General features: G+C 40.6%; 1 protein-coding gene and 1 long non-coding RNA gene across 6 annotated transcripts in view; one reads left to right on the top strand and one right to left on the bottom strand.

The window, feature by feature from the left end:
• Positions 1-4,790: 4,790 nt before the first annotated feature.
• On the bottom strand, positions 4,791-15,072 carry LOC102960327. The gene is made up of 3 exons (XR_006208475.1): positions 14,962-15,072; positions 12,805-12,937; positions 4,791-4,938 (listed from the first exon to the last, which is right to left on the bottom strand). It is a non-coding gene; the product is annotated as an uncharacterized LOC102960327 (long non-coding RNA).
• DEUP1 (deuterosome assembly protein 1) overlaps positions 14,381-22,753 on the top strand; it is an 82,473-nt gene continuing 74,100 nt past the window's right edge. For 4 of the 5 annotated variants that reach the window (XM_007079012.2, XM_042958924.1, XM_042958922.1 and 1 more), the window contains exons 1-2: positions 14,381-14,506; positions 16,359-16,431. In XM_007079012.2, coding sequence (XP_007079074.1) covers positions 16,403-16,431 — 29 coding nt within the window. In that variant the 5' untranslated portion in view covers positions 14,381-14,506; positions 16,359-16,402. Of the gene's footprint in view, positions 14,507-15,124; positions 15,219-16,358; positions 16,432-22,753 lie in introns of those variants that run through there. The other variant, XM_042958921.1, reaches the window with a different exon arrangement.

Here is a 22,753-nt window from a genome sequence, read left to right as displayed (position 1 = left end):
TCAAGCCCCACGTCAGACTCTGCGCTGACAGTGAGGAGCCTGCTTTTGATTCTCTGTCTCCTTCTCTCTCTGCCCCTCCCCCTCTCACACACTCTCTCTTTCTCTCTCAAAAATAAATATACATTTAATAAAATTAAAAACAAAGAAATCCTTTGTTACATATTTTTTTCTTGAAATCTTGTCAACATTTACCATATAGTACAACAAACAGAATTGAAATTATTTTTTTCACAATTTACAAGTCCGCTTTTATCAACTTTTAACAAATCAGATCTTCAGTAGGAATGAACTGGTTTTTCTCTTGGACATTTTTTTTTTTTACATTTATTTTTGAGACAGAGAGAGACAGAGCATGAACGGGGGAGGGGCAGACAGAGAGGGAGACACAGAATTGGAAGCAGTCTCCAGGCTCTGAGCCATCAGCCCAGAGCCCGACGTGGGGCTCGAACTCACGGTCTGTGAGATCATGACCTGAGCTGAAGTCAGATGCCTAACCGACCGAGCCACCCAGGCGCCTCTCTCTTGGACATTTAATCATTATGTTGAGACTTGGGTGGGGCCTCAACTCCTTTCTCTTTCAATCTCAATTCAATGTTAATAGCTAAATATTAAGTCTCTCCCTGTTATGCAATTATGTAATTATATAAGCAACAAGTTTCAAAAAACATCAAAAAACACAAAGTAAAAAAAAATTCCTGTTCCTTTTTCAAAGTAATATGTAAAATTCACTTTTTTTCAGTCCCACTAGGCTCATTTGCAAGCATCTACCATATCTTTGTAAGCACTGTCAACATTTTGGTCTGTAGGCTTCTAGGAATTTTTAGGTTTATACTTACATATGCAAGTTTAGATTTGTTTCCCCCAAAGTATAGGATCATGCTATACATACCACTATTAAACTTGCTCTGTTCTTTTTTGTCATAGACTCTGGGCCTGGAGTTCTCTCTTGTCCAGCAAGAGAGTGGATGCAGAATTAAAATGCAAGAGAGGCTAATGTCCAGGAGAAGACAAGAGCCCCAAGTAAGGGTCCTTGCTCCGTTTTTATTAGGATCAGAAGACTTACAAGTGTGATAGATGTGCACAAAGAGACAATGAAACCATGAACATCAACTCATGGGCGTGAGGGAAAGGGGGTTTCGAAGATATGTGGTGTTCGGGGTTTGGGTCAATACAAAATAAAATCCTGACACTGGGCAGATGGTTGTTTAAGGCAGGCATGAGGTGCCACCTCTGTTTACCTAAACTTGCCTAGGGGACAAGAAAGACACAACATGCTACCTCAGGGTCAACAAGGCACCTTTCTTTTGCTAATTATCTCTGCTCCTGGAAACTTTGCCCTGCTGTGGTCTAAAGTCCTGTTTACCTGTTTACCTGTTTCGGTCATTCCTTCCTGTGAAAGTAGCTTTCTGCTATAGTACTAAGTTGGGGACGTTTCCACCCTGAATACCTAATCTTACTTACCTAATTTTGGATGCTTTCATCCTGAGATTTCCTATTCCTGTAGGCCTTGTTAACCCATGGGTGCAAGCTCAGGGAATTCCTAAGCTTGCTCCCCACACTTTTTTACTTATTGGTATATTGACAACATTTTTCTAAGTTAATATTTTTTATGTACCTCATTATTTTGAATGGGTATTGAGGTAGTTTTAAGATACATTCATAAATAAAATAAGTCTACTAATTCTTGATACTCCTCTCCAAAAGGTGTAGCATAATTCCCCTCTTCTGAGTGTGGGCCTTGTGACTAACTTCTAATGAACAGAATATGGCCAAAGTGACACTACATGATGTCTGAGAATAGATTGTAGAAGGCATTGCAGCTTCCCCTTTGCACTCTCTCTCAGACCACTCATTTAAGGAGAAGCCAGTTCTGTGTCACCAGGACACTCAAGCAGCCCTAAAGAAAGGCCCATGTGGCAGGAAACTAAGGCTCTCTGCCAATAGCCAGTGAGGAAGTGTGGCCCTCTGCCAATATCCAATTGAGTGAGCCATCTTGGTAGTGGATCTGCCAGCCCCAGTCAAGCCTTCCAAAGAATGCAGCCCAATGCTCTGGTTTCTCTTCAGATTGCATAAATCTTTCGCCATTTACCAAAGAATGCAGCCCTGACTGACATCTTGACTGTAATATCAGGAGACACCCTGAACCAAAACCACCCAGTTATCTTGCTTTCTGATTCCTGACCGACAGAAACTATGATATACTACATGGTTGTTATAAGCTTCTATGTTTTGAAGTAACTTGTTACACAGCAGTAGATAACTGATACAGTTTTGGTACCTGGAATTTGGGTGCAGTCATGTTAAAACCTAAATATGTGGAAGTGGCTTTGGAACTGGGCAGCGAGAAAAGGCTGTCAGGGCTTTGAGGAAGAGTGTTAGTAAAAGCCTAATGAAACTATTACTAGAGGCCTGATTGCCATTGGGAGGCTGTGGGTGAAGCCTCAAAGGAAAGTGAACAAAAGCTTTATGGAAACTGGAGAAAAGGGGATCCTTGTTATGTAATGGCAGAAAACTTAGTATACTGTTCCCTGTAATAATCTGGAAAGTAGAAAATGTACCTAATGAACTGGGTAGTGTAGCTAGAGAGACTTTCAGGTAAAGTGCTGTAGGTGTCACCTGGTTTCTTCTTGCTGTTTACAATAAAATGTGAGAACAAAGAGAGAAACTAAAGAAAGGATTATTACACATGACAAAGCTAGACTGGATGGTTTTGGAGATGCCCAATGCTTCCAAATGGCAAACCAAGCTAAAATTAATAAATGGCTTCCCATCAAAGATCAAATCAAGGCCACTTCCAGGAAAAACATGGTCTAGAGATGAGGCTGAGGGGTAGCTATAGAATACCTTGTTTATGACCACAGAAAGATCGAACTAAAATGGCACCTCAGAAAACTGCTCAAACAACAGAGCTTTAAAGATGCTTAGGGATGTTGTTCTTCCATAGTTCAACGGAAGCCCAAGGTAGAGAGAATTTACCTTGAAGAGATTTGTGGGTGTGGCTTTTGTTGAATGAAGGGAACCTCAATACAATTCATAGGAGGCCAACAGTTTTCTAAAAAATAATTATAATTACAGAAATACTACCAGCTCAGACTGAAAGAGACAGAGATAGTACACAATGAAAAGAAGCATTTGGAACTCCAAAATTTTACTGAGAAAATTACACAGCTCCAATACAGCCTACCTTGTAAGGAAAAGGAAGGATTAATCCAAAGAGGTCATCAAGAACCCAGGTTGTGGAGCCAAGAGCCACAGAGGATCATTCCCGGGCAGGAGTAAGATTGAATTTGAATCAAGACACTTTTAACATGTGGCTTAGAACAATGATTGCTTTGGGCCTCCCATTTTCCTTCTTTTTGAACAGGAATGTCTACAGTGCTTATCCTTTGTCCATCCTACATAATGTACATTGAGGGTGTATGTGAGCAGATACCTTGTCTCTTTAGTCCATAGTGCCTGAGATCAGAGGAAGTGTACTCAAGGAGCTGCACTTAAGGAATGACACCTGGGAAGCTTCAGCCATACCTGGACCAAATTAACATGATATCTTTCTGAACTTTAAGCTAATACTGTAATGGGTTGAGACTCGGGGGTGAAGGGGAGTAAATTTGGAAGGGATGAGTATATTTTCTTTTATTTAATCAATCAGTCAATCAATCAATTATTTGAGAGACAGCAAGAACAATCAGGGGAGAGGGGCAGAGGAAGGAGAGATCTAGAATCTTAAACAGGTTCCATGCTCAATGATGAACCTGACACAGAGATTGATCCCACATCCCTGGGACCATGACCTGAGCCGAAACCAAGAGTTAGAAACTCAACTGAGTGAGCCACCCAGGTGCCCTGGGATGAGTATGTTTTCTATGTGAAAATAATTTTAATTTGTGGCCAGAGAACAAGTTGGAGTAGTTTTAAAATATGTCCCCAAATCACTCAACACTCTTCCCTCCAAAAAGTGGAGACAAAATCACTTTCTCTTGAGCTTAGACTGGACTTGACTTGGAATATTAGAGCATTGGTAGAATATTGATATTGTAGAATACTGCAGAAATGATAGTGTGCAAATTCTAACGCTAGGTCATAGAAGCCAGCTTCATTCTTGCTGTCTTAGATCACTCATTCTGGGAGAAGCAAGCCGCCATGTCACTCAGAATGCTCAAGTAGCTCTAGGGAGAGGTTCGTGTGGTCCATGTGGAGAAGGACTGTGGTCCTCTACCAACAGACATGTTGGGGAGCCATGTTGGAAGCAGATTCCCCAGTCCCAGTCAAACATTCAAAGACTGCACTCCCGGCAAACATCTTGACTGTACTCTCATGATCGACCCTGAGTTAGAACCATCCAGCTAAGCCACTACCAATTCACCACCCTCAAAAACTCTGAGATAATAAGTATTTGTTGTTTTGAACTGCTAATCTGGGGGGGGGGGCGGTAACTTATTACCCAGAAATATGTAAAGAAACATATTGTCCTCCCTCCTTCTCTTTTTGCAAATATAAACAATGCTGCAACAAGCCTCTTTGCATATATATCTTTATGTTCTCAAGGTATTATTTCTGTGGGATAAATTCTTAAAATGGGAATCTCTGGCTATGCCCATTTTAAATTGATATAGATATTGTCAAATTTTCTCCCCTAAATAATTGTAACAATTTACACTCTCCCAAGCAGCAGATGAGAGTGTCTCTATATCTTTGCTAATTTTAAATGTTATTAGTCTTTCTAATTTTTCTCAATCCTATGAGAGAAAGTATGATATTTTTTTAATTTATATTCCTAATATAATTTATATTATAACTTTTGCTGAGGGTGAGCTTCTTTTTGTTTTTATGGCTTGAAAAAACACCTTGCTTATTTCAGATGAAGTTTTCTTTGCACTCTTCTCTCCCTGGATCCTTCTTCTTCCACAGTACCTTTCACATGGCATAAATGGGCAGTTTCTGAATGGATGAATAATGGAATAATTGAAATTCAGATATGCAGAAAGTCTTCATTTAACCCCATGGGATTGACTTTTAATTGGGGGAAAAATACCTTAGCAACCAATTATTTTAATTAGCCTTTCCCTTCCCCTATACCACTATTTGATTATCATTCAAGTATTCTCTGACAAAGCTCTTTATTTTACATACAACCTGCTCAGGTCAATCTTTTTGTTGTTTTTTTTCTTTTTTAAAAAAATTTTTAAGCTCATTTATTTTGAGATAAAGAGGGTGTAGGCAGGGCAGAGAGAGAAGGAGAGAGACAGAATCCCAAGCAGGCTCTGCACTGTCAGCATGGAGCCCAGGGCAGAGCTCAGACTCACGAACCGCAAGATCATGACCTGAGCCAAAAGAGACACTTAACCAACTGAGCCACCCAGGCACTCCAGGCTAACCTGTTTCTAAAAGTGGTCATATTTTTCCTTTCTAAATGTTTTAAATACAGCAGAATAGCTATGTAACAAATACTAATACTAGTTAACAACAATAATGATGCTAACTGCAGCTATTATTAAGCACCTACAATGTGACAAGTTCATTATATACATAACTGATCTAATTTAACATTTCTACATCCCTCTATTGTTATTTCCTACTGTAGGAATGAGGAAACTAATACACAATGAGGGCAAATAAATTAAGTGGTAGAGCTGAGATGCAGACTCTTATCCATATGAATTCAAAGCCCACATTCTCTCTATAATGCTCAGCTGACTTTCTTGGAAATAAACATTTATATAGTTGTTTTCACATATCGTATGTTCAAAGAAAAAGAAGCGTTCAAGAAGAGAAAAATATTGGGGCGCCTGGGTGGCTCAGTCGGTTGAGCGTCCGACTTCAGCTCAGGTCACAATCTCACGGTTCGTGAGTTCGAGCCCTGCGTCGGGCTCTGGGCTGATGGTTCAGAGTCTGGAGCCTGCTTCCGATTCTGTGTCTCCCTCTCTCTCTGCCCCTCCCCCATTCATGCTCTGTCTCTCTCTGTCTCAAAAATAAATAAACATTAAAAAAAATTAAAAAAAAAGAAGAGAAAAATATTGCACAATTTTAAGTAATGAACACTGAAATTATATTTTTCTTGCCCAGAGGGCAACTGCTTACTGCTGTTGATTCCCCGCTCAGAAGAATGAACATTTTTTTTTCCTTCATGGTTTGCAAACTTAATTCAGCCATCAATGGGTAAGTGACTTACACCCAGTTAAAGTGAGGAAATGCAATTGAAACACTTAACTAGGAAAAGAGAAAAAAAGAAAATGTGGTTTCCTTTCAGTGATCATCAGTCACTACCATCTAAGGATTTATGTCAAGCTGAGAAAATTCCCCCAGTCTGTTCAGAAATAAGACTGCATAATGAATTTCAACACAGCACTATGATAATGAGATTGATGCCTTCTGTACAAAGCAATTTACAAACTTTCAGAGGTAATTTGGGTTTCTGGATGTTGAGGTCACCGCAGACGGAAGGCGAGTATACTGTTCAGGTACACTCCAAAATGTTCTGTCACAATAATGTGAATTTAATTTTTAGAAAAGATAACTCCCCTAAATTGTCAAAAGTTGTTTCTAACAAGCCTCGTATGGAATTACAGTGCCATAGAATGAAACCATGGGGAAAGGAAATGGCACTGTATGTGAGAGTAATATGAACTAGATTCACGCTACAGACTTCTCGGATTCTTTTTCTGGACATATCTAAGAGGCTTCATAATTTTAGTCTGGGGAAAAAAGGGAGAGGAAAATGTTTGGGTTTTTTTTTTTTCTTCCTGATTGAAAATGGCAAACTCACGTTCCCTCAATTCTGAACTCAGATACCTCCTAGAATGATGTTTTATTATGGGCATAACCACTCATATTCAGTAGCAACAGCAACCGTGCTAACGTGTTTTCTACCTGCAACAAAAAGAGGCATAATGATGGCAACGCGATGAGGAGTCTCGCGACACAAAGTACCTAAGCAACGAGGGTTCTGGGAGTCATTTTTCTTCAACCTGTGTGTTGTTCCACGTGATCATTGAAGGGTGACACTAAAATGGATAAAACACTGGTATCTCTCTAAAACAGGGGCTGCATACCCTCACCGTGATGACAGAAGGTTTATTCATTAATATTTGTTTGAAGTACTTTTTCATGTATCTCTAACTCAATTTTATTCAGCCAGCTGCGCGTTAACAATTGTTTATAGGATAACCAGAACACATGACACTCAGAGATACACAGAAAGTAATTCTCAATTCATAGAAGTCATTTTGGTAAAATTAAATAACAGCACAATAACAATAATTGAGTTTCCTAATATGAATTTCTGTGTTCTGGGTATATTTTAAAGCCCTATTGTCTTATTTTATAAATGGCTATATTGTGTTCTTTGATTTGTATAGTGGGGACTCATGTTTAGCCTAATAAGGATATGAATGGTTACATATAGAAATAGTGATAGATATTTATATATACATGGGTTAGTATAGACATAAATATGTCCTTGCTTTGTCAGCTTAGAATCAATGACAGTCGAGTAGCAATGAACATACCCATTGCTCGTATCTCGGTTTCTAATTGCACTTTAAATAAAAGGCAACATAGATCCTTGGAGAAATAGCAGATTCTAGCATTCAGAAGCAGAAAATATACATATACAGAATGAGCCTGCAGCATCGTGTAATGCCAGAAAGCAATGAGGTGCTCTCAAAATACAAAACTAAACTAAACCCCACACTACTGAAGGTATGTGTCAAAGGAACATAGAAATTAGCTGAAAGAACTCCCAGTGGCCAAATCTAGAACAATTTGAGAAACAAAATAAAGTCGTTTTGGATTAGAACTCAAAATATACAATAAATATCCACAAGTCCATGCTGATATAAATAAATGGAAGAGATGAGACAAATCTGTGCAAAAGAATTTCAAATACTTTTTATAAATATTCTACCCTTAAGGAGGTGATAGAGTAGATTCCCTATTCCTTAAGTGTCAGCTGCACATAATGACTTTCTTCTAAAGAGTACAGGATGTAGGGGTGCCTGGGTGGCTAAGTCGGTTAAGCGGCTGACTTCGGCTCAGGTCGTGATCTCGCGGTCCCTGAGTTCGAGCCCCACGTGGGGCTCCGTGCTGACAGCTCGAGCCTGGAGCCTGTTTCAGATTCTGTGTCTCCCTCTCTCTGACCCTCCCCCGTTCATGCTCTGTCTCTCTCTGTCTCAAAAATAAATAAACGTTAAAAAAAATTGAAAAAAAAAAGAGTACAGGATGCAAAGGGTGGGGGGAGTAACTTTACAGTGGCGAGAACTAACGAACACCAGGGGACCAAGATCAACATCAACATAAATCATGTTGATAGCAGGTACTCTCAATACAGTGTGCTGAAAATGATGGTTTGTTTCTTTGATCTTCCTCCACCAAACCTATAACCCCAGTCTAATCAGTAGGAAAACACTAGACAAATTTCATTCAAGGGACATTCCACAAAATACCTAACCAGCACTTCTCAAAACTGTCAAGATCATTGAAAACAAGGAAATTCTTAGAAACTGTCACAGCCAAGAGATGCTCAAGGAGACATGATAACTAAATGTGTTATCCTGGATGGGGCCCTGCAACAGAAAAAATTAGGTAAAAACTAAGGAAATATGAGTAAAATATGGACTTTATTTAATAGTATTATATCTGTATTGTTTTATTAATTGTAACAAATGGACCATACTAATGTACGATGTTAATAATAAGGTCTACTGGATGTGGGGTATGTGGAAACTCTTTATATTCACAATTTCTCTGTAAATCTAAAACTCCTAAAATAAAAGGCTTATTTTTGTACATATTTTTTTGTTTTAGAGAAATAGAGAGAGAAAGAAAGAAAGAAAGAACAAAAGAAAGAAAGAAAGAAAGAAAGAAAGAAAGAAAGAAAGAAAGAAGGAAAGAAAAGAAAAGAAAAGAAAAGAAAAGAAAAGAAAAGAAAAGAAAAGAAAGAAAAGAAAGAATCTTAGGCAGTCTCCATACTCAGTGCAGAGCCTGACAGGGGGCTTGATCCCACGACCCTGGGATCATGACCAGAGACAAAATCAAGAGTTGGATGTTCATCCAACTGAGCCACCCAGGTGTCCCAAGGTTTATTTTTTTTTAAGTCACAAAAATGGAACAGCAGAAAACATATCCATCTTGACTTTGGCCTGGGTGAAAGGAAATTCTTTCTCTGGAAATTTGTATCATAAGTTGTCCCTACACTTATTTTTCATTCATTCATATTACCCGTGTTGTGTGAAAAGTCTCCTGTGAAGAATTTAATGTAGAGTGGTTCGGGATTCAGTATGCCCCAAGGAACCTCCAAAAGCAGATGTAAATCCTCTCTGGAAGAATTTAACCTCAGTGTGGTTTCAAAGATGTCTCAGAAATAAATTCCTCCCCCCAAATTATCTCATAGTCAAAAGTCATAAAACACACACACAAAACTAAGACAACATGGTAAGAACTAGCAGTAATAGATCTTGAAAATTTTGAGATTGGAATCATAAAACACAAAATAAAAAGTGGCTATGATTAATATGTTTAAAAATTAAGAGAACCTTGAACATTTGACACAGAAAAGGTAATTACAAAAATTATAAAAAGTGACAAAGATGATTTGCAAATTAACCAAATTAAATTTATTTTATTTCAAATTAAACAAATACTTGTTGAGTACCCACTCTATGCTAGGGCATGTACTAAATGTGTTCATGTACATAATCTATCTTATTTTCAACAATAAGTAATTATATTAAAGTGCTAAACTTGTAAACTTTCATCTTAAAATATTTTTCATTATTTTGTTTTCGCTCTACTATCTGAAAACTTTCTTCTGATCTATTGTCTAGTTCACAAATTCTCTTTGTCGCTGTGTCAAACTACTATTACACACATCTGTTATGTTCTTGATTTTGGTTGTTAGTAATTTTTTTTCTTAATTTCTATTTGGTTCCTTTTCACATATGTCAAGTCAGTTTTTATACTTACTTCTCCCTAAAGATTTCTTCAATTTTGTCATTTGTTTCTTTAAACATGCTATTCACAGTTTTATAATTTTTGTCTGATTCTAGTATCTAAGGCTTCTGTGGTTCTGTTTCTGTGGTCTGTAGTTTCTCTTGTTTTTCCCTGATGGTATCTTGTTTCCTGGCCCTGGATTACATTTAGGTATGTTCTGGTCATTTGATTTGAGAAATTATTCTTGGGAATAATTTGAGGCCTAGAATGATTTTAATCTTAACCAAAGAAAATTTTTGCTTGCTTCCTCCATGTGTCTTTCTTTCTTTTTTTTTTTTTTTTTAACATTTATTTACTTTTGAGAGACAGAGAGGGAGACAGAGCACAAGCAGGGGAGGGGTAGAGAGAGAGGGACACAGAAACTGAAGCAGGCTCCAGGCTTTGAGCTGTCAGCACAGAGACCATCACAGGGCTCGAACCCATGAACCGCGAGATCATGACCTGAGCCACCCAGGTGTCCCCTCAGTGTCTCTTGATCTACCAGTCCAATAATGCCTCATCCATGCTCAGAGATTGAGGGTGCCCCGAATTACCCAGGTGATCCAAAGCTGGGCTGCAAGTCAGTGAGGGTACTCATTTATTTCCACTTGACTGTTTTCCTGAGGGCAAAGCCTGTGGGGTTCCAGTTTAAGGTAGAATTCACTACCTGGAGAGCGCCCAGGTTTTGTCTTTTGTCCCCTGTGCTTCCTAAGACCAATAAAACTGCTGCTCAGTTTTGTAGTTACTCCTTCCAGAGCATCAGATGCTTTCCAGGCAAAAGCAGCATTGAGTGCCTGGCCTACTTCTCTAAGTTCTTGCCCTTTCCTAGACTTTGACCCAATAATTTCTCACTATCATATTAGCTCGGGACTTGAAAAGCTTCAACAGAGATGAGCTTCTGGAAAGAGTTGTCCCCTGGCTGCAAATTTGTTTTCCCCTCTGGGGACCCTTCACTTCAACATTGCCCCTGCCATGCCTGAGCCCAGGGAATAAGCTGTCTCCTCTATAAAACTTTAGCTCAAAACTGTACAAAATCTTCAGTTCCCCTTAACTTTTCGAAACCATAGTGCCAAAACACTAAGGGTCTACTATAAGAAAGCAAAGCACAAGAAAAAAATATGATTGGCATTTTCCAAAAAAATTGGTTTTGCTTTCTACAGTGAGACCTGCTGTTTAGAACTCCCATCAGGATCAGGAAGACACATTCCTTTGGCACCTGGGCCCCCGGAGAGCCGAAACTAAGAGGTAAGGCCCTCCCATTTAGTCTGAATTCTCTTCGGAGGAGCAGCCCTTGCTAGGGCTAGAGAACGGATAGCACTGTGAACTGTAACGCGCTGAAAGGCCTCTCCCTGCCTGGCTAAGTGTCCGAGCTACACGCTTCTCTTCAGATGTCCGATCCCTCTTCCAACCCAGAGAAAATCAATGAGGATTTTGATGGAGGAGACTTCCACAGTCCCTCTCAAATCACGTCTGAATAATTTAGACTCTCTCACACTGCATGACCCTTTACACTCAATGAAGGGCTTTGGCACATTGACCAGACACCTGTATTCTGGGACTGTGCTGTCCAGTATGGTAGCCACCAGTCATGTGTGGCAATCGAACACTCGAGTACAGCTCTACGAACTGGTTGGGCTGTAAGCATAAACACCAAGTTTTGAACACTTCGTATGGTAAAAAAGAATGTACAACATCTCAGTAATTTTTTTAGTAACTAAATGTTGAAATGGTACTCTGGATATATTGAGTTAAATAAATATATGATTAAAATTAACTTCACCTGCTTTTTTTAATTTGGCTACTACAATATTTAAAATTACATAAGTGGTTTGCATTATATTTCCACTGGACGGTGTTGTCTCGAGGGCGATCTTGGTTCTAAAGACTGAATTTCCTCTTCCTGAATAGTTATTTTCTCAACTAGGATATTTTTTTAAGTATCTCTAGAAAATTCCTTAGCTCCTTTCTGTTTTTGGAAGTAGCATGATATAATAAGAAAAAAACACTTGGGTTCTAATCTCTATTTCTGTCATTAACTAGCAATGAAAGTAGTCAAATCATTTTATCGCTTTGGGTCTGAGTTTCTTTATGTAAAATAAAAGGGTTGGACTGGGGGGACCTATATGGTTTCTTCCAGTTCTATGATTATTTGATTTGATTATAAAATTTCTTCTAAAATATTTTCCAAGGATAATATAGACTTAGGTTTGATTATAAACTTTCTTCTAAAACATTTTCCTGGATAATATAAACTTAGCTTCTTATTACAAAAATACATAATTTTTGAACCTTCTTTTAAAAACTTTTTTAATGTTGATTTATTTTTGAGAGAGAGAGAGAGAGAAACAGAGTGTGAGCAGGGGCAGGGGCAGAGAGAGAGGAAGATACAGAATCCGAAGCAGGCTCCAGGCTCTGAGCTGTCACCATAGAGCCTAACACAGGGCTCAAACTCATGAACTGCAATATCAGGACCAGAGTGAAGTTGGATGCTCAACTGACTGAGTCATCCAGGTGCACCGAACCTTCTTTTGAAGAAGATAAAAAAATAAATATTTCCCTTGTTAAAAGGACAGACATTAGGGTAATTTATACAACCTTGCATACGCTAAAGTGCGTGTTTATTTTCTGTGCTGCCATTGTAAGTTTTGCCATGAAAACTATTTTGTTAATTACAGTTTTTTCCATTTTTCAGGTTCAATCTATGGCTATGATTATTGTCTATTGTATATAATTGATCCATTAGCTTCTCCTCCATGGGTCATTCTCATTCCTCAGACTTACATGTCTTCTATATTCTCTTTTGACCATTTATGGTTATATTTTTTATCTTATTCTGACCTTGCTGTGTCCTCTAATTCTCTTTCAGCATTGAGCTCTCTTGCCATCTCATACCAGCACTCTGGTCACACTCTTCCACTCCTTTAGACTCAGGAACTTCCTGCTCTCCTCATCCTTTCCAAAACAATTTCATCTGGAAAGATATAATAATAGGTACATTTCAGGTAAATTGCAATCTGCAGTCACTTCTGCAAAGTGTTGGGGATGAGGTGGTGGGAAGGTAGGTCTTTGTATTTTAAGCCTTAATTTGCACGCTGAAATGAAAACCTTTATTCCTATTAAATTGAATGGACTGTTTCTTTTTTTTTAATGTTTATTTATTTTTGAGAGAGAGAGAGAGCACAAGCAGAGGAGGGGCAGAGAGACAGGGAAACAGAGAATCTCAAGTAGGCCCCGTGCTGTCAGTGCAGTGCAAAGGGGACTGAACCCTCGAATCCTGAGATCATGACCTGAGTCGCAACCAAGAGTCAAATGCCTAACCAACTGAGCCACCCAGCCGCCCCTCAGAGTGTTTCTGTTCTATATTTAAATTGTCTTAAACTCCATCACAGTATGTGAATTCTCACACATTTATGCTTTGCAAGCCCTGCCCACACCTACTCTTTCCTGTGAAAATGTGGCTTTAGACATATCTACAGTTACCTATGCAAGATTCTGACCGCTGAAGAAACCTACTCAACCTTAACTTTTGGACAGAGTTTGAGAAGCACTGAATTTGGCATAAGACAATCTAGGTTCATTATCTTAGCCACACTTGAACTGGATGTATCACCTTGGACATATCCATGATTCTAAGGTAATCTGCTAAAAGGAGCCCTAATAACACCTGTTACACACATGTCACATGGTACTTCTGAGCATCTAAAGGAAATAACCAACATGAAAGCACTTACCAATGGTAAAGCACTACTCAGTGTGAGTGATATTGGGCATCCTGAAACTTCATGAAATTTTGTTCCTAGTTCCATTTTCCCTTCTTTGGGTCAGAATAAATACACTGACCCGTTGAGTTTCGACAAGAACTAAGAATATGACTGAAGGTTTTCAGAATAATGGAAAGTTTCAAGTTAAGATGAAATGGTCACTGTCTTCATTCAATCATAATAAGAGCTATGAAACACATATTAGAACTAATAACCTAAGTTACTTTACACAATTCATCTGTGAAACTCAATTTGTCAGGAAATAGTAAATGTTTTTTTTGAAATTCAAATGGAACCTGGGTGGAGGGATTAGGGTCAACGTTAAATTGCTAGTCATTTTAAGTAACAAATTCATGTTAATGTTATGAAAGTGGAGTGTAAAGAAGAGACTTTAGAATTAGATGTTAATCAACTGGATTTTTGAAAAAGGCTCCTGCTCCTAAAATTGATGCGAAAATATTTTCCAAATAAATTCAAGTGCTGAAAAATATTATTCAAAGCATCTATAGAATATACACATGTGTGTACATGTATGTATGCATGCATATATTCTTTCCTGTTATTTCTTTGAAATCAGAGCTACGAGACAGAGTTCTATCATCAATTATTCTTGGAATTTAGTGAAAAAAGAAAAGAATTTGGAATCAGTCACTCGGTTCCGTCCACCTTCCCTGGCTTCGGAGCTATTTCCTCCTCCCTAAAAAGGGAGGCAATCCTGTCTGCGCCGCCTAACTCGCAGAGTTGTGCTAAGAACCCGGTGCGCCTTATGGGAAAGGCAGGTACGGTTGCTGATAGGACGATTAGAGGAGTCGGGCACTCAGCAATGCAGTTTTAAAAACCCCAGCTCTTCGCAGCTGGCGAAGAGGAAGGCAGTTCTCTTTACCCCAAATCTATTCCATTTTTGATACCATTTCAAATGTAGGTAAGAGGAAGGAGGGCCAGGGGCATTTAAGAAACCCGGACGCAGAAACTTCCTCTCCCCTCAGCTGTGTATATATACTCTTTCCCTTCGTCCGTCCGTTCAACAATATTTCTCAGACCCCTGTCGGGTTTGGGACCCTGGGCTAGGCAGCGACAGCCCCGAAGGGGAAAGGACCCAGAATGCGGTCCTGAGGAGCCTTGGGTCTAGGGAGCACACACTGGACCGGTAACTGCGGGCCAGCGAGGACCCGGGCCCCAGGCCCCACCCCGCCCCCCACCCCCGGCCCCGCCGCTGCCGAGCCCATCCCCCTACCCCTCCGCGGCGGCGGCTTGTTTCGGCCGCGTCCCCATGGCAACCAGTGGCGGCGCGGAGGGCCGGCTGCTGGCGGGGAGGGAGAGGCCCTAACGGCCTCGGCGGCCGCGGGGCGAGCGGACCCGGACGGCGGGAGCGCGGCGGCGGGTGGCGAGCGGCGGGCGGCGGGGCCCCTCGGGGCGGGCCCGGTGGGCGGTGACCCCGGCGTTCCCGCTCCAGGGGCTTCAGACCTCGCGGGAGAGCGCGGCGCAGCGCAGGTAACCCGCTCCGGCCTCCAGGACCCGGTGTCCACCCCGACCCTCGCCCTCGCCGCTCTGCCGGGCCGGCCCCAGGGGCACCGGGGACCCCTACTGGCCGGCTGCTTCGCGGGGGGCTGGGCGTGAACCGTGCTCGGTCTGGCGGGGGCGCGCGCTGGCGGGGAGAGTCTGGGCTGTCGGGACGGTCTTGCAGAACCCAGAGCTGAACCTCCCTGAACAGGCAGGTGTAGATTCTAGCTGTGTGGTCTTGGGCAAGTCGCCTAGCTTGTCAGTGCCTCAGTTTCCCTGACGCTAAAGTGAGTGATTGGAAGAACCTGCACAATCAGTTTATCTGTCCGTTCTGGTCCAGTTTTCCTTCCCCATCCCTGCCCCTGGCCCCTCTGCTCCACACACAATCCCAGAGCCTCTCTTCAATTCCTTTAATTTGGAAGTGACCTGAGCCCTGGGGTCTTCCTCGTCTTTCTACCATCTCAATGCTACTTAATTGACTTTAATTCAGTGATTCAGAGGAGTTGAAGTTCTTTTCAACACTTTGTCCAATTCTCCTCATATCTTATTTTTTAAATAAAACTTTGTTGCTGGGGGAATTTTTTTTTTTTTTTAATTTAGGCAAGTACTAACAGGGTAAGCAGGTGCCCACAAAGCCATTGAGGAATTATAAGATTTATATTTTTAGGCAACTCTTAGCCTTTTTGTCCTAAATCTCCTGGTATATTCATTCTAACAAAACCCAGAAAGGGCCAAAGAAAGAATTTACTCGAAGGCAAACTTTTAGGAGACAAGAAACGAAAATTTGAGAACATTTAGCTGTAACACCTCCACAATGGGTATTGTTTGACCCCTCTCCTCTTAAAGTGATAAGCACTTTGCACAGTCGCTGGCGCCAAGATGTTTTCAGTAAATAGTGAATGAATGCTCCTTACGGTCAATGCCACATATTTCAACTCATCACTTAGGCAATGTCATAAATGCATGGGGGGATTTAAAAAGGGGGCAAATTTCCACATTTTGTAGAACCAAGAGCTACTACACTGCGAAAAGCTCACACTGCATGGTTTGCCAATAGCAGAGTCTTCTTGTTTTATAGGTTAATAAATGTAAGCATTTTAGAAAGCTAGGTCATTTTTTTCCCCCTAACAGATTAAAAACCAAGAAACATAAACCAGAAGCAGCAGTTTCTTGACATGGAGAACCAAGCCAATAATACAATGGGGTAAGTGCTGAAAATTATCTGTTTGTTAAGCTGGTACTTAACTATGCCCCAAACTCCCTGATGGTACATGAATTTTGAAATTTGGTATTAATAGAAGGATGTACCAATTACTTTTGGTGAGGAGGATGGAGGGAAACTCAAGTGATTCTAATTAAGAACCTATGGTATGAATCTTTCCAATTTTGACTATGGATCTGGACTTGAAAATCACCATTTCCCCACATTTAGTGAGTTTTTACAGTATTTTGGGATGATGGGTGCCCACGCAGGCTTCTTGTGCTCTTGGGTTTCCACAGGGCAGTGGCTCCCACCCATACTGCCCCTATCTTGCTGCATTGAGTGTCCCAGGCTTCCCTCCACACTTGCCCTTAAGGCCGAACTCAACCCTTAGCCTCAAAACAGATCTGGCTCCTACAGACTCTTTTTTTTTTTTAAACGTTTATTTATTATTGAGAGAGAGAGCATGAGCATGGGAAGGGCAGGCACAGAATCTGAAGCAAGCTCCAGGTTCTGAGCTGTCAGCACAGAGCCCGACGTGGGGCTCAAACTCACAAACTGAGATCATGACCTGAACCGAAGTCGGACGCTTAACTGACTGAGCCACCCAGGTGCCCCATGGCTCCTACAGACTCTTAAGTATAGAGAACAAACTGGTAGTTACCAGAGGGCACGTGGGTGGGGAGATGGCAAAATAGGTAAAGGGGATTAAGAGTCCACTAATCATTGTGAGCACTGAGTAATGTGTAGAATTGTTGAATCACCACATTGTACACCTGAAACTATTATATCACTGTAAAGTGTACTGGAATTAAAATCAAAAATTAATAACGTTTCGGGGCACCTGGGTGGCTCAGTCGGTTAAGTGTCCGACTTCAGCTCAGGTCACGATCTCACGGTCCGTGAGTTCGAGCCCTGCGTCGGGCTCTGGGCTGATAGCTCAGAGCCTGGAGCATGCTTCCGATTCTGTGTCTCCCTCTCTCTCTGCCCCTCCCCCGTTCATGCTCTGTCTCTCTCTGTCTCAAAAATAAATAAACGTTAAAAAAAATTAAAAAAAAAATTAATAACGTTTTAAAAAACCGGATTTGTCTCCTCAAACAACAGTAAGAACTGGATATTTCACCAAAGTCTCATGAAGTGATAAGGAATAGAATTTGTACAGCACTCACCATTGTAAATAATTAAATTCCCTTTCACAAATATCTGTCCCCACCCCTTCTGTGCCACCTGCACCACAAAGGTATCTCTTCCTATTGTTTCATTAGTCACCTGGCCACTGGCTGACTCCAGAGCTGGGGGACAGGGGAGGGGCCAGTGAAGGGGAGTGGTACTGGAGTGCCTAATCTGGACTGTGACTGATTTGCACTAGTCATACCACCCAGGTGGCTCTTCTGCGCTGACCGTGACTTTGACATCAGGCTAAAGGAGGGCTGCACAAGTCCAAGTAGTTACAGCTGTCAGTTTTGTAAATCCTACTCTATACTTCTTACAACAGCCCCGTTAGGCATTGTTCTCATTTTACATCTAAGAAAATTGAGTGTATTGGAGTATAGGCTGAGGTCTTGCAATGAAGAGGCCCCAAAATGCCGTGGTTTAAATAAGGCTGAAGTTTACTTCTGTCTCATGAATAGGTTTAGGGATAAGCAGACCAGGACTGGTAGGGCAGCTCTACCATCCTCACTAGGTGATTTTTCATCTCTGGACCCAAAATGATTTGCTTCAACTCCCACCACTGTGCTCCTGCCAGAGGGAAGGGGGAAGGGCAAGGGGAGAATTTGGTTCCTTTTTGGAATGTGCCCCTGAAAGAGCAGGCCTCACTTCTCGTCATTTCCCACTGGCCAGAGCTACAGCTAGCTAAAAGGAAGGTTGGGAAGTGTGATCTCTAACTGAGCAGCTCTACGGCCAGCTAAAGCTTAGGTGAGAAAAGGAAGAAGAGTGGATATTGGTGGACAGTTAGCAGCCGCGGCCACATTTCTGAGCTCAGAAAGGTAGAAAGAAAGAGAAATAAAGCAGCAGCTTGCCCCAGAATATGCAGCTGGTTAGTGGAGAAGGTAGGATTTGAATTCAGATATGTCTGGTTCTAATCCCGGCATCCTTTGCTACATTGGAAATGGGGGCAGTGAGAGTATCTGTAGCAGAGCCAGGTTAGGATTCTGGATTGAGCGGGTGTTAGGTCCCTGATGTGATGATGGCACTGAGGGCCTAGGTGCAGATTGAAGGTCTCAGACCTAAGGTTGGGTGCCAGATCGGAGGCCGTGGAGACTCCTATTTCTCTTCATTCATTCTTTTGGGGGAAAAGTGTGGAATATTGAATGTGTGGCAAGCACAACACTAAGTCTTCTGGTTCATACAAAGATCATTAAGAAACAGACCTTAAACAACTTAGAATTTAGTAGGGAGCTATAGCACTTGTACAATGTAATTGCAAGTGTATTAGAGTGTAGGCTAGAGTATAGACCAAATTCTCCCCTTGCCCCCCGCCCCAGAAGTGAATGAGAATTACTAGAAGTTTCCATGAGCAAGTACCCTACTGATCCCCGCAGACATGGGACCAGACATTGTCTACCATGGCCTACAAAGCATGAAGAGTCAGGTTGACTTTGCTTCTGTCCCTCATGCTGTTGAGAAATATGTAAAAATCTAGATCATAAAGACAGTAAAACTTCATCAGGGGCGTGTTACAGAGCTTATCAAACCATGTCACCTACATACGGTAATGTTTTGTGGTGCAACGTTCATTTAACAATACGTATCTAGAGTCTCCTATGAGCCATTGTTGTAGGCAACAGGAAAAGAGCAGTGAACAAAACAGAGACCACTCCTCCAAGGGTCAGTGGGAGTCATTAACATGTTTTCTATGGTGATGTGAAGAAAAATAAAGCTGGCCAAGGATGAGAAGATGAACGGGATGGTCAAACCAGCATTCCCTGCTAAGGTGACATTTGAGCAAAGATGATATTGGGCAAAGAGAGTTCCAGACAGCAGGAACAGAAAGCGTGAAGGCGTAAGGTGGGCGTTTTTACACAGAATATTTGTTAGGTGAATTATTCTCCAACAGCTGGGTTACAACAGGGTTTGGTTTTCATTTTAAATCCATGATTTCCCCCCAGTTATAGGTGTTTGTATTTGTGCCATCATAATCAACCTAAACTCCTTCTAATCAAAACAGCCATGTTTGAGTTTGTCCTTTTTATTTGTTTTTAGAGTGTGTGCCCAGAACATAATTATAAATGAGCGAATGATCTGTTTGTATTGGCCTGCTTAAGAGAACCATGTCTACAGTTTGCTTTGTTTCAGCTTCCTTATTAATTTCTACGCTTATTAACTTGTCCTTCTTGGATTTATTTTACTTCTTTTGTTCTCTGGATTTTTTTAGTTAAAAAATGTGGTTCGCTTATTTTTATGATTTCTGAATTTTATGATTTCTTTAAGTAATAAAAGCCTTTCAAGCTCAAGTTTCTCCTGAGCGCAGCTCTGCTGTGGGGCCATCGTATTAGTGTTTCCACTCTCATTTTCTAAATAAATTGCCTGCGATTTCAGCTTTGATTTCTGTTTGACTAATTTGAGATATTGACGACATGAAAGTTGTGAGGGAGGGATTAATTATATTTTTATTACTATTCCTTTCTAATCTCCCTACCACCATGGTCACAGACTATGGCCTATGTGATATTTCAGTTTCATTAAGAGTGTTCTTATAGTCCCTTGCATGATCAGCTACTATAAATGGCCTTTGGACATTTGAAAACAAATGTATATTCTGTATTGGTTAAGTAAAAAGGTTTACAAAGTTATACATAAGTCATCAGACCTCTCATAAGATCTAATAATATTTAAATTATGTTTTTCAAATCCATTTTTACCTTGCTTTTTGTTTATTTGATCTATCAAATTTTATGGAAGATCTTCACCATAATTGTGGTTTTGTCCAATTCTTATAGTTCAAACAGTTTTTGTTTTACATATTTCAGTGTTCTGCTGCTTAATGTATTGAGGTTCATGGATGTTATATCTTGATATATTATATGATTTAGCTTTATAAAATATCTCACAAATATAAGTTAACGTGTTTTGTTGTTGTTTTAAATTCTACTTTGCCTGATATCGATATTGCCATCTCTGTTCTGTTTTTAATTTATTTTAGTCTGTAATATCCTTGTTCATCCCTTTGTAAGAGAAGAAACTCAGTCTTTTCCTTTCTGTGTGGGAGAAACCCAGTTCTTGCCTACTATGTTTTTCTTCCCTGTGTGCCTCCTTTACCTTCACAGAGAACCCTTCACTTCTGATGCCCTTGTCACCAAATGCGTGGAGGTTTTTCCTGCACCGAGCAATTGTCTGTGACACCAGCTGGGTGTCCTACAATTTAGCTCAATTCTGACACTATCTACCCGGAGATAGCATGCGATCACACAGGTTAAAGTCTCAGTACCACATGACTGCTCCTCCTGCCACTTCAGATGCCAGTAACAAGCCCAGGTTGTCACCTGTGCTTCTGACCAACTGGCAGTATACTCCTATGGGGGGTTCCAACGACCTCCACCTTGGGCGCAATGCATTTGCTGGAGCAGCTCGCAGAACTCAAGGAAACACGTTTACCAGGATAAAGGATAAACACGTTTATCAGAAGAACAGCCAAATGGAAGAGAGGCATAGGGCAAGCTACGTAGGAAGGGGTGCTGGGCTTCCATGCCCAGGTGTGTTGCCCTCCCAGCACTTCCTGTGTTACCAACCCAGATGATCTCTGGATCCCATACTTTTGGAATTTTTATGGTGGCTTCATCATGTAAGCATAATGGATCATTCCCTCCATTTGCAGCCCTTCTCCCTTCTCAAGATCATGGAAGGTGGGATGAAAATTCCAGGCTTCCAACCATGGCTTAGTCTTTCCAGTGACCAGCTCTCATTCTGGGAGCCCACACAAAATTTCCTCGTTAGAACAAAAGGTACTCCTATCACACAAGAAATTACAAAGGTTTCAGAATCCCTGTCTCAGAAACCAGGGTCAAAGATTAAATATCAGAACAAAACATGCTCCTAGCACTCTTATCACTTAGGAAATGAAAGGGTTTTAGGAGCTCTATGCCAGAAATCAGAAATAGACACCGATATATATTTTCTATTATCTCATTTCCTTGTTTTCATTTTTTTTATATTGTCTCTTGTAAATAGCATACGGTTAGATTTAAAAAATACCTCAGTTGGAGAGTCTTCGCCATTAAAAAGAGGATTTTATGATCATTAATATGCTAACGTTTGACCCATTTTGATTTCCCCAAATTTGCTACTCTGAGCAAGTTTTCTTTTTCCTCATTTTCTGTTAGAAGTTTTACATCCTATAAGTTTTCAATGAACACTTCCTACAAACATTGTAAATTTGGGTTTCTCTTTTGGCATCTTGAATTTTAACTGTATCTTTGACTTCCCCCATCCTTTTTTCTCTTTTAAGACTTAACCTTTAGTAGCGCCTGTGCTTCCCCATTCCTTTATCTCACCTCCAAAAAGTTATCTGGATTTCTAGTTCCTGGTCACTATTAATTTATATATAAATTATTACATATAGGATAATGTGAATTATTATTTTATTCCACTTTTATTTTAGAATCCTTTATTAATGGCTGTAAGTTTGCATTGCTTATTACTGTTGTTTGTATGCAAAATCTTCCCTGTTCTTAATTTTTAAAACTATCTTTAATGTTTATTTTTGAGAGAAAGAGAGAGAGTGCAAGCGGGGAAGGGGCAGAGACAGAGGGAGACACAGAATCTGAAGCAGGCTCCAGGCTCTGAGCTGTCAGCATAGAGCCCGGCACAGATGCTTAACGATCTGAGCCACCCAGGCACCCATCCCTGTTCTTAATTTTTAAAAAATTTTGAATTCATTTTAATTTGACTGAAGTACTTCCTTAGGTAATCTTTTCATAAAAATGAACATGGGTGATATACTTCTTAACTTGTTACATGTTCAGATGTCTTACTCATACTCTTATACAGGAACTGTGTAACATTGCTCTTTGGAAGCACTGAGTATTGCAGAGGGAAAATCCAATGCCAGTCTTTCAGGTCTGTCCTTTCTTCCTTTTTTTTTTTCCCCCATGTTGTGTGTGTCTGAGAGTCTATAGAATTCCTTTTTTTATATAGTATTTTTTTAAGTTTTTTTAAAATTTATTTTGAGAGAGAGATAGAGAGTAAGTGGGGGAGAGGTAGAGAGAGACACACTCCCAAACAGGCTCCACACTGTCAGTGCAGAGCCTGATGCAGGGCTCAAACTCACTAACCCTGACATCATGACCTGAGCAGAAATCAAGAGTCAGACACTTAACCAACTGAG

The sequence above is a fragment of the Panthera tigris genome, chromosome D1 (assembly GCF_018350195.1).
Source record: "Panthera tigris isolate Pti1 chromosome D1, P.tigris_Pti1_mat1.1, whole genome shotgun sequence".
Classification (NCBI taxonomy): domain Eukaryota; kingdom Metazoa; phylum Chordata; class Mammalia; order Carnivora; family Felidae; genus Panthera; species Panthera tigris.
Note: the sequence above shows the minus strand (reverse complement) of the source record. Positions and strands in the feature narration are given on the sequence as shown.